The 12,582-nt window shown below is 47.3% G+C and overlaps 1 protein-coding gene across 3 annotated transcripts in view; it reads right to left on the bottom strand.

The window, feature by feature from the left end:
• The window catches only part of IGF1R (insulin like growth factor 1 receptor), a 304,390-nt gene that overhangs the window by 13,175 nt on the left and 278,633 nt on the right, over window positions 1–12,582 (bottom strand). For all 3 annotated transcript variants that reach the window (XM_047086603.1, XM_047086605.1, XM_047086604.1), the window contains 3 exons: window positions 12,199–12,309; window positions 8,107–8,266; window positions 3,950–4,079 (listed from right to left, as the gene is read on the bottom strand). In XM_047086603.1, coding sequence (XP_046942559.1) covers window positions 3,950–4,079; window positions 8,107–8,266; window positions 12,199–12,309 — 401 coding nt within the window. The remainder of the gene's footprint in view (window positions 1–3,949; window positions 4,080–8,106; window positions 8,267–12,198; window positions 12,310–12,582) is intronic.

The raw sequence follows: 12,582 nt of genomic DNA, 5'->3' as shown, positions 1-12,582 counted from the left end.
GAGCTTCCAACCTTCATGTCTGGAATGCGGTACAGTGCAAGGAATGACAAGTGTGGCTGTTTTTACTGATTGCAGGCCTGGCCTGAGGAATCCTCTGAGAACAACACAGTTCCCCCCCAGAGCCCCTTCTCCTCCACAGACTCTGCCGGTGGGGCCAGCCCCTCTCAAGCAGCCCATTCTCACCCAATGGCTCCCGCACGGACTCTTTCGGCTCCGGGTGCTCTGTTTCAAGCTCCCGGTCACTTGGCTATCCATAAACTTCCCGTGTGTCAGCCCAAGCTCTGCCTCTCGGTCCTGTTCTTCTGGCCTCAAGTAGCTGGTGTCCTGCTTCACTCGAGCAGTCAACCCAAGGCCGTCCTTCCCTCGGCCTCCTCAGGGTCCACCACGGCACTGACGGTCCTCCTCGGCCTATAGCACTCTTCCTTTCTGGTGCTAGCACCGTTCACGATGCGGCCTGATGCTCTAGCTAACACGAACATCTTAAAACAGTCTCCCGTGTCGCTCTTCCTTCAGAAGCTTTATGCGTCTTTGCAGAACCTGAACAATCAGGCCCAAGCCCCTGACACAACATCTGAGGCCTTACTTGCTCTCTCTCCACCCTAACTCCCTCAAGGAAGTCCCACCGTCTTTCGCAAGCGTGTCCTGCCACCATAGCCTCTCTCAGCATTCCCGCGGTCTAGAACCTGCATCCCCACTGCCTTGTAAGTGACACTCCTACTTCAGGGTGCCCCACGGCCCCGTCTCTTCTGGCCAGGCTTTTGTGACTCCAATCTGTCAGGATCACTTCCTCTTCTCCACAAGGCTTCACCCTTCCAGGACAGGGAGTCGGTCTCTAGTCGCCCTGTTCTTGCACACACTGAGCATTTCCTGGGCCCCACCAGGTCCTGGAAATGGTCACACGCATGAAGTCACACAGCAGGTAGCAGGGCTGGCCTGGAGTGACTCCTGTGTGATGTCAGTATCCCTTGTCGGGGAGGGCCACTCAATGCTGGAGTCTGGTCACCCTTCGTGGGAAGTGACCGGCCGAGTCCAATGCGTGAAGGCTGAACCATCTCTACCCCACACCAAGATGCCCCCCTGGCATCACCAGTTGCCGCAGGAGCCATGTAAACATTCAGCGAGCTACTGCAGGCCTAGTAGGGAGTGCAGACACTCCAAAGCAGACCGCACCTCACAGGCCGAGCAGCCAAAGCCCAGAGATGCCCCGTGGTTTGACCAAGGCCACACGGCCAGACAGGGACACTAAGAGGCAAAGCCTGTGTACTTTTCAAAGCAGATGATTTACAACGGCATGGGCGCTGGTTTCAATGCCTTCATATAGTACCGAGTCATGAATTTTGTGGACAGGTTTCATCTGTAAACACTAGACAAATGTCTTTGCGTGACATCTTTTCTAAAAGGCGAAAGATTTATGCGATCTGAAGAGAAACCAGAGTATGTGTGACGTCTTTTCCAATCATGAGCACTGGGGGGTTTGCCCCGAAGAAGGTACAACTTGATGTGACTCTCACACATCAGTGCCACTGCCACCTGGGGCCAGCGTTCAGGAACCACACCTCAGCACACCACGACAGGATCATGTCTGTGTCCCACCCACCAGCAAATTGAGACCTACACAGATCTCCACATTCCCCGCTGACGTGAATTAGCCAGTAAAGAAGCAAATAATTTTAAGTGGGTGCGGGCCTAGGTATTTGTGGAAGTTTGGAAACCTTCTTAGTAAGTCAAGAAATGAAGACTGTTGGAGGGTGATCCAGACGCCCAGGGAGGGGACACACTTGTGGGCTCCAACTGCCTAGTTTTTTGCTTGGTTCCCTCCATCCCTGGAGGGCACACTTGTGTCTTCTAAGCCAAAGGAATCATCCTGCAAGGACACGGTGCTATGACAGAGCTGCAGGAGTAGGAAGCACAGAGCCCGAGGGCCTGGGAATAAAATCTCAGAGGGCACTGGGAAAATGTGGAAGTGTTCAAACTAGAGAAAAGAGACCACTTCCTTGTGACTCCAAGGCCCGTCTCGTCAAAAACAGACGAGAGCGTGCGACTGTGCTACAGAGGAGGGCCAACGGGTGTCACCAAGAGGCGGACTTAAGCATCATATGAGAAAGACCTGCAAAGAACAAGGGCGTCTTAAGAGTTAGGGTGGCTTGTCCTTGTGAGGGAGAGGACAAGTAGTCCTGGAGACATTTGAGCAGAAGCCTAACCACTAGCTGTCAAAGAGGCCATGGGTGGGATGTGGGGGCTGGACACAACCTTGGGAGTGCCTCCCAAACCAAAGACGCTGAGGTCTCTTTGACACAGTCAAATACAATTCTCTGTATCTCTATCTAGAGTTTCAACTATTTGGGAACACCTGTTTTGTGCTATTGAATACAATCTAAGGTGACTCCCATTCCTTTGACAGGGAGGGCTTGAGATCCTAGGCAGCTGAGGAACCTTCCATATTCACCAAGTCCTGGCCTACCCTACCCATGTTACCCTCAAAGGCTGTGTTACAAAAAAAAAAAAAAAAAAAAAAAAAAAGAGAATTTAAAGCACTGTTAATGCCTGAACACTGAACGGAATGATTATCAAATAGACACTCTTGTTTACATACACATATTACTCATGCTTAATGTCGATGCCGTCGAGTGGGAGAAAACTGGCATCGAACCCCCTGCATGTCCCTCTGTTGCTGCTGCTGGTGGCATTCGTTGCTAACCAGGGTTTGGGCAAAATTAGCCTGTGAGATATTAATAACTCTAGTTTTATCTTCTCATCCTGCCTCTGCTGTCCCTGGCTCGCACGGTTTTCTATTTTATTGTACTACAAGCTGACCTCAGAGCTTTGGGAGGTATAGAGGCTACAATAATCAGATGCATGAACAGACCTTCTCTCCCCATCATCTCTACATCTAAAAATGGTGGTGAGCACTTTGATTTGACAGCAAAGAGCTAACTATCTTGGACAGGCTGACTGCAAAAACAGATCTCGTATGTGAACTCGAGAAGCAATCACGCTTTGCCGGGTCATATTCAAATGCTATTTCCAATTTGCACCTGTCTTCGTAGTGAGATCCAAGGCCCTTGAACTATGAAAGGTTCACGAGGTTAAAAAAAAAAAAAATGTCGGTCACTATTTAAATAGCTCCTCTATGTGGTCGTCCAGACAGTTGAGTAAACAACTCCCATTTCCGTAACACACCAGCAATGGGACCTCCCGAGAGGACAGCCAAGAAACTAGTTGACGTTCTAGGAGGTAGATGTGCCAGGGCCTCAGCCTGCCAAGGACCTCAGTTGTATTTCAGAACCTGGCCTCCTCTCCACAGTGTTGCTGAGGTATCACAGGAAACAGCACTACTGAGAGTCCTCTGTACTCCTCAGCTAAGCTTTCTACCCCAAGATACATTATTGTGAAGGGAGACATTGTGCTTTCTACCTCATCCCTGGGTCCACAATGGTGAAGTCCTTTGAAAAAGGACAGACAGCAGATGGGACCAATGAGAGAACACATCCAGACTCACAAGCTTTGGGTGTGAACAAAGGAATGTCTGCAATCCGGAGTTGTAATTAGGTGAGGCAGCCGCACACACACCACGTTATCTATTTATTGGGAAAGATGGAACGAGGGCAGGTGGCCAGGGGAGAGGTGAAGTTTTCGGACACGTCCCGGCCCCTGGTGGTCTGTCTCTCAAGGGCTCCTCGCCACTTACTGAGTACTTAAGGACTGCAAGAAATGTGGGTCTCACAAATTCTTTAGAGCCCACAAATGCCCGCTGTCCTCAGCTAGCCCACTGACAACAGGAGCCCTTCAACCGTGCAGGACTATGGCCCACACAGTGCTTGGCCAAAGCTGGAAACGGGGTAACGATGAATAGAGACCAGTAGAAACATAAAGCCCTCGAGACAGAGCCAGTGGGATCTGTGGAAGCTGGAGGGCTCTGGGCTCGCATTACAGAAGGAGACTCTCATACCAGACGTCAGAGTGAGTGGTGAAGACCCCATCCTTGAGGGACTCGGGTGACATCCAGCGCACAGGCAGCAGCCCCTTCCCTCCTTTCCGGTAATAGTCTGTCTCGTAGATATCTCTCGTCATACCGAAATCTGTAAGGTGGAGAGAAGGCATGAGAGTGACGCACTTTGAGCAGCTCTCAGGGCGGAAGCAAAGATGTCCCATCACAGCTGTGGGGCCCCCACGGGTGAGCCACACTCTCAGGAGGCTGGGTATCAGCATTTACAATTGTATAAGGCAGAATCGATAAGGGATGACTGATCGATTAATCCTGTGACAAGTAAATACTAATGAATGTCTGCTTCAAATAGGTTTACAATTTGAGTCCTTTGAAAAAAAAAAAAAGTTGGGGCCCCTGGGGGGGCTCAGTTGGTGACGCATCTGGCTTCAGCTCAGGTCATGATCTCATGGTTTGTGGGTCAAAGCCCCAGGTCGGGCTCTGTGCCGACAGCTCAGAGCCTGGAGCCTGCTTCGGATTCTGTGTCTCCGTCTCTCTCTGCCCCTCCCCCGCTCACACTCTGTCTCTGTCTCTCTTTCCCTCTCAAAAATAAACAAACATTCAAAAAATTAATAAAAATAAAAAAAATTAATTTCATTCCAAATAAAGAAACAGATAAATAAGAAAGTTAATTCCTTTATTCATTTAAAGTGAGAAGCAGTTTATAAATTACCAAGTCTCCCACTTTATCAAGAAAATATTCACGTGTAGACCAAAGGTCATTTACATGTGGTTTTAGAACCTGGTGAAATAAATAAGAGCATTCTGACTCTTACTTACTTGGTAGCACTGCCCACTGCCAGAGGAAATAAAATAGTTTTACTGCTTAATAAGGGGGAAAATATTGAAAGTACCAATTCACGGGGAAAGAAAAGTACACAGTAAGATGCTAGGAGATGCTATTTACTAGGCCCCTGAAGCTATTACCCAATAATGTTTTTCAACATAATGCTCCTACTCGTTTTTGAAAATTTGTTCCATTTTCCATGTCTCTAGAAGATGTCACATAATTATGTTTGATGGCAGGCCTGCTTTATAATCCTAAATTATCGCTTCTTTGTCAGATTTTGATTTTCCACTCAATCACCCAACCTTTTCTTACAGGGACTCTTCCGTTTCCTTCCCCAGGAGAAAGGGCTGCTCTCCTTTCTAAAATGTTCATTCATGTCTCTAACTGTGCCACAAAGCGGTTAGGCTACAAAGCAAACACAGGGAATAAAGTTCCTTGCACGTTAACCAACACAATTTACTTGTACTGAGCTGAGGGGTCAACAGCTGCCTCTGGTGAAATTACTTGTCATGTTTGTACTCCATGAGACACCGGGCATTGGAAAAACAGATCTTTCAAACCCAAGTGAGGAATAAAAACGAAGTGCTGGAACCCTATCTCAGAATTAATCCAGTGACATGCAGAGGAGAGGACTTGTCTTTACTTGCACAAAAAGGAGAGAGAGAGAAAAAAAAAAAGAAATCCCAGAAAAAGAACACAAGCTATTTCTTCCACAGCACAAAAGAAAAATTCCAAATGTTACTGAGAAAAACTGCAAGTACAAATGTCACTGTAAATGTGCCACTGGGTTAAATGGCAAATACGGTCCTTGCTGATTTGGACTTCAAATGGCAAGTGGCCCGACAAGAGCTCTCCCACCGTGATGTGAAACCGGAAAGCAGGTAGCATGAGCTGAGCTCCTGCGTGTGCGGGAAGCAGGATGCTGATGGCCCCAGGAACTGACATCTACTGGGACCTGTCCTGTGCCAGGTGTGTGCTTGGAGCTGTCCCGTGCTCAGTCCTGCCCACCATCTCATGGGTCTGTTCTATCAGCATCCCCATTTCCAAGGGAAAGAAACTGAGGCTCAGAACTTAAGGCACTAGTCCCAAGTTTCATCTGCTAGCGGCAGAACCAGGATTTAAGCTCAGGGCTTCCCGGTTCTGTAGCGCTGGGGAAGGAGGGCTGCCTGGCATCTCCATGGGAATAATCTGAGTCTTCATGGAAAAAGGGAAGGAACGAAAAGGGAAGGGGAAGGGAGCAGGGAGCACAAAGAAAGCCCAGACAGCGGCGAGAGAGGCTGTTTCCTAGAAACTCTGGAGCCTGCCAGCCTCTTGGGATTCAAGGGGCACCAGGCGTGTGGATGCCTCAAAGGGCCAAATCCAGGGACATACTGGTAGCTCATGAATGAGTAGTTCTGATGACTCAGGGATGTCTGCTCTATGATATGGCTCCATTCATCATCTCTGTTTCCTCCAAATGAAAAATAAAGACACTAACCCCTAATTTGATAACTATTCTAGAGGGGATATTCCTCATTCACAACTAAAGGACCGAAATATTTCATTCAAAATCATAGCTAAAGAAAAAATATACTGCTAAAGAAAGATGAGCATTTCCATAACAGATAGTTCAAGAGCTAGAAAAAGGTTAAATTTATTTTACTTTATTTTTTTTTCAGTACTTTGAATATATCATTCCACTCCCTTCTTGCCTATAAAGTTTCTGCTGAAAAATCAGCTTATAGTCTTATGGGGTTTCCCTTGTATGTAATTGTTTTCTTTTCTCTTGCTGCTTTTAAAACTTTATCACTACCTTTTGCCATTTTAATTCTTATGTCTCTTGGTGTGGACCTCCTCGGTTGATTTTATTGGGGGCTCTCACTGCTTCCTGAGTCTATTTCCTTCTACAGATTAGGGAAGTTTCCAGCTATTATTTCCTCAAATAAATTTTCTCTCTCTTCTCCTTCTGGGATCTCTATAATGTGAATGCTATTATGCTTGATGGTGTTGCTGAGTTCCCTTAACCTATCCTTCTTTTATAATTCTTTTATCTTTTTCCTGTTCTGTTTGGTTGCTTTCCATTACTCCCTCTTCCAGTTCAGGGATCAGTTCTTCTGCTTCCTCTCCTATTGATTCCCTCTAGTGTATCTTTAATTTTGGTTACTAAGTTCTTCATCTCTGTCTGATTGGTTCTTTGGTATATTTTCTGTCTCTTTGTTGAAGGTCTCGGTGAGATCCTCTACTCTTTTCTCAAGTCCCGTGAGTATCTTTACGACCATTACTTTGATTTCTCTATCAGGCATATTGCCTACCTCTGGTTGGTTCAGCTCTTTTGCTGTGATTTTGTGCTAGTTTTTCAATTGGCACATAGTCCTCTGTCCCCTCATTTTGTCTAACTCTCTGTGTCTGTTTCTATGTGTTAGCAAAGTCAGCTACATCAAGGAGGTTAATTTTAAATGGATTTTGGATGTAAAGTGTCCTCTGCAGTTTCTCAGAATAAATACTTGATGTTTTTCTGAGCCATCGTCATCTCATAATGGGAAGGTAAGGGTTCTGGTAAAAGTAGGTAGCTTTCCCGAGTAGCCCTGAGGTTATAAGTGTTTTTATCAGGATTAAGAGATCAAAGCAAAACCCAAACCTAAAGGCTAAAATGAATTTCTAACCAGCACCAGAAATGCAACCCAACCCCCCTTTTTTTGGTGTTTCAGTGGGTGGTGGCAACAAGGGGTCTAACCAGCAGGTTGATCAGCTAAGCGTTATAATACACAGGTCGAGAGCTTAGAGGTTGACCAACTTGGGTGTGAACCCCAATAAGCAGTGATCTTCCCTCACCTGAGTGATTGCACCTCCCTGTCACTGTTACTGCTCTATGCAGGGGCTTCACCGTTGGGGGCCTCACATCTTAGAAAACTCCATGGACCGCTGAGAGGGCAAAACTCCTTTCAAGCCAGAAACATTGGAGGAAATGTTGGTAGTTTATATGGCAACTTTTACTCCCAAGTCAAAATCACCTGAGGACATTGCCTCAATTATTTCTGTAACCAACACTTACAACTCTTCTGCCAAAAAATGCCCCAAATGCCAGGAGGGGCCACCTCAGAGACCATGGCCTCAGCTCATCCTTGTCCACTGCCTGTTCTGCTGTGCCCACGTGTGCTATAGGGATTTGAGCCAGCCCAGTCAGGTTTCTGATTGACTATCAATTGGAGACAACCAAGTTATTCCCAAGTACAAGACTCTGTACTCATGGGATGCACTGGAAAACATCTTCACAGGTGGGTGAATGCCAGCTCGGTCTCTGAAATGTGTGTGAGTTTAGCTCCTGCTCAGACCTGGGAAGCTAAGAACACACCTCCGATTTTGACCGTGAAATCTTCAGCCACCATGCAGTTCCGGGCAGCAAGGTCCCTGTGGACAAACTTATTGGCGTTGAGGTATGCCATGCCGTCTGCAATCTCTCCAGCCATCTGGATCATCTTGCTTAGGCTTGGAGGTGCTAGGACTGGATTATTCTGTTGGAGATAAAAAAAAAAAATTTCACGTGAGAATTTAGGAGTGTCCCCCACCCTAATTCTTCCAGGGTGTGCAAATCCATCTTTGTTCAATCTGAGCACCACAGGTCAGTCTGCTAAGAAACAGGACTTGCTCAGAAGGAACATATTATTATGGAGACCATAGCATCTGCTTCGTGGTAAAGTCATGCGCTTGCCCGCTGACCACATCACACAGAGTTGCAGAGAGAAACGCTAATTAGCACAACTTGGGACCAGCATTTTCTATTTTGGGTAGGGCAAAAATTATTTAAAGTGAAACTAACAATTTCAGATATTAAGATTTCTTGATTACTCAAGTTTTTATTAGTTTATATGTTCCTTTTCTGTCTATAATCAAAGTGCAGGTGAAAGGAGCGAGAGAATATTACAAAGGTTATGTGGAAATAAGTAAATGTGTTTCCCAAATGGACACTGTATGCTTTATTTCCCATGTGAGCATCGTTATCAAGTATCTGATCTTTTTCTTTCTCTTTAACTTTCATCTAAAGTACAAAAGTATCAGGGCTAACGTTTTCACTTCACAACGTGGCACTCCTTGGGTTGTTGTTTTCTGTGGGCACCAAGGAAAACAGGCACTCGCCAATTAATTTAAGTCCAGATGAAGCATATTCTGGAGGGGGATCAATGTAAAACAGGGACACGTAACATGATAAGCATTTCCTCTTTGTAGAGGAGGGCTTTGGAATTAAAGATAAATACCTCAGAATAATAAAAAATCCATTTAGAAAAAAGCTTATATAAAACATGTGCCCAAATCTCTCCATCCTAAAAAAAAAAAATACAGAGCAAATCAGCCCACCACAGTTTAGATACTAACCACCTCTTGCTTGTGCTGTGCGATAGAGTTTACCTCAGTTTCCCTGACTACAGAGCATCTGTTACAACACTGCAAAGCCACATTACTCTGACAGGTCCCAAAGCGCCACCTTCCCGGCTCAAAGCCTGGGTGCCAGGGGAAGAGCATGCCTGGGTGGGGTCACTGCCGGAAGCATGAGCTGGGACCACACATGGAAAGTGCCTGCCAGTGCCTGGCCAGGGTCTGTGCTCAGTGGATGTTGGCTTTGCCCAGTGATGTGCTGGTTTCTGCTGAAAGCTGCCTTCTAGAAGCAGTGTAACAACCCTCCAAAGCACTTGTGGGTTAGTTCCCTACACATGACGTATGTTTACATTCTGAAGAGACTATCAAGACAGTCTCTGGTGGTTTAAAATACTTATCACGGAGTTTCCTGGGGGAAGTGACACGATGTCCCCAAGGGTAAGCCCAAACCAGCACTTTCTTTTTACATGGAAGTCTCCTTTAGACAAGCTTTTCTGTCTCAGGACCCACCGTTGCCTTTTAAGCTTTCTGGGGCTTTAGATGTGCATGGTATGCTAGGAAATCTGCAGGTGAACTGTTAAGTTGATGCTCATAATACTTAAGCTGTGGAGTATTAGGTATATGCGTTTACTGGAAGTGGTCATTTATGGGCGCCTGGGTGGTTCAGCCAGTGAAGCGTCTGACTTCAGTTCAGGTCATGATCTCACGGTTCGTGAGTTTGAGCCCCACATCGGGCTGTGTGCTGACAGCTCAGAGCCTGGAGCCTGCTTTGGATTCTGTGTCTCCCTCTCTCTCTCTGCCCCTCCCCTGCTTGCACCCTGTCTCTCTCTCTCCCTCAAAAATACACATTAAAATTTTTAAGAAAAAAGAAGTGGTCATTCATAGTTAACATGAAGGATAGAATCAATAAAAGGAATCTGATTATACATATTGGAAGAGAGGGCTGACATTTGATCAGTTCATGGTGCCACACTGCCATTCTTTCAGGCGTTTCAGAGAGCGGAAATCTTTAATCTGCTTCGAGCTACTGAAGGCATGTATACACAAACACCCACATTTAGCAAAGTAAATGAGCAAATCTTAACTTGGGGAGAAGATGCCAAATAGAGTATAATGAATCTGCAGGACAAGCATACATATTTTTATCCTTGACCTGAGTTAGAAAGAACAAGTTTAAATCTGACACATCTAAAAGTGAATTTGAGATCTGGAAAAGGGACTTTCAGAAACCTTCTTGTCCAACCGTCTTATTTTACACACGAGGACACTGAGGTGCGGAGGCCCGAAGCAGCTGCCTGAGGACGGCAGACAGCTTGCGGGCAAAGCCGGGACGGGGACTACGTGTTTCCAAACGTTTATTCTGTGCCTGAAATCGGGGACGCAGGGAATGAGCGTTTCATACTTTTCAGATGTCTGCATGAATCTGATAAGAAATACACTGCCGTGTCTCGAGCCACCTATCCGATGAAGCTTTTCTCCCTCATGCTGGCTTGTGTATTACAGAAGTGAGGCAGTTTACGATCCAGGGGACCTGGGGAGCCACACTGTAGAGCAGAGGGTGGGTGTGTGTTGTAAATCATCCTGCTCAGGGCCTCGGGCCACACTTGGCCTCGTGACCCTCAGAGAACCACAAGGACAATCATCTGCTGTGAATGGAGGAAGCCACGTGCAAACAGGTGCTCAGAACTAAAATTTAAGGAACAACTACTTGGGGGATAATTAAGTTGTAGGTGAAAAGAAAACCAAAGATTAGGCTCAAACAGGGAAAGGCTGTAGAGATTCAAAAGGGAAGTATTCTGGGAATACAAGCAGATGCAAAGCCTGCTCACCACAGAGCAAAGTCAGGGTGAAAGTGAGGCCTTCAGACCCACCGAGGGGGCCGAACGAAAGGCAGATGTTGCTGGTATTATTTGTAAGTATTTATCTATGAGTTTATTCTTAGAGTGACTCACTTGGAGTCATGCTTCCATATGCTAAAAAGCTGCCTTGTGGGTTCATGCCACAGACGGGGAGACACCACAGTGACTAATGAAAAATTGCAGAGGACTTCAGCAGGTTTACAAGTTGAAGCTCATAACACAAATTGGTCTTTTTTACTAGACTAAGCAGACACTGTGCAGCCGAGGCGATTATCATTCTGCCTCAGGATCAAGCCTGACATGTGGATGCAGAGTTCGAGAAAACAGGGCCTCCCGGTCTCAAAGGCTCAGACTGTTGACAGCCTGGGGGAAGGGACGTGTGTGGGGAGGGGGCTTGTGAATAAGGGGGCATCTATGTGTACAGAGCCGGGTGGGAAACCACACCAGCAACAAGAATCACGTCAACCTAACATTGAACTCTGACAGGCGTTTACTGAAAGACTGCCTGCCACAAACACGGACCCTGAACTGGCAGCGCTCGGAGCCTGGGAGGAAAAGCTGAACACGATGGGGTGGAAGGGGAATCCACTCGGAGGACCATAGAAGAGAGAGTTGGTGCTAGGGGAGCAGTCATGGAGGGTTCCTGCCTTCCGGGCAGGGGAGCAGGGAAGGCTTCAGGGAGGAAGGTGTGCAGAAGCAGGGAGAAGTCAGGGAGCACCTGCGGCGGCGGAGGGAACTAGAGGGGGGCGGAATGCAGAACAGGAGCACAGAGGGGTTAAGTAGAAGGGTATCTGAGAAATGGCAAGGGGCTCCCACAAAAGCTCGAGGTCTCTCTCTAGTCGGGGACATCTTTCATACAAAGGACCTGTAACCAAGCATGCAGCAAGAAACATTCAATGTTGAAAAGTAAGCAGGTTTAAAGACACAGGGGTGCCTGGTGGCTCCGTTGGTTGGGTATCTGACTTCGGCTCAGGTCATGATCTCACGGTTTGCGAGTTTGACCCCGGGTCGGGCTCTGTGCTGACAGCTTGGAGCCGGAAGCCTGCTTCCCGTTCTGTGTCTCCCCTTCTCTCTGCCCCTCCCCCGCTCACACTCAAAAAATTTTTTTAAAAATAAAAAAAATAAACACACAATATCTTCTGGGGGGGGGTGTGGTGGGAAGGTGCTAAAGAAAGAACAGGTAACGTATGAAGTCCGTGAAAACCAAAACTGACCTCTATTTCTGGCCTCAGAGACCTGAGATAACTTTTGAGATCGCCCCGCGTCATCAGTTCCATGATGACCAGCGTTGGCTGGCCCTGGGACACCACGCCCAGCAACCGCACCTGGGAGGAATGACAGAGAGAAGGACTCAGAGGGTGAGGGTTGCCCGTGACAGTCCCCATCCAGGCTGCTAGAACAGTCTGTGACCTGCAGAACCCAGACATGCGGGCCACAGGGCCCCCACTGGCCGGGGTCTACACCACAGCCAGAGCCGCTAGTGCACAGGTGTCTAAGGGCCAACAGTGAGGTGACGGGGAACTCTGGAAGGCGGGGCGAGACACCAAACCCCCAAGTGATGCCACTGACACTCTGGGGGGCCCCACTGAGGTGTTCTC

This window comes from Lynx rufus, unplaced genomic scaffold, assembly GCF_022079265.1.
Source record: "Lynx rufus isolate CCGP_SWC_20201006 ecotype Redwood Valley unplaced genomic scaffold, mLynRuf1.p SCAF_21, whole genome shotgun sequence".
Lineage (NCBI taxonomy): Eukaryota > Metazoa > Chordata > Mammalia > Carnivora > Felidae > Lynx > Lynx rufus.
Note: the sequence above shows the minus strand (reverse complement) of the source record. Positions and strands in the feature narration are given on the sequence as shown.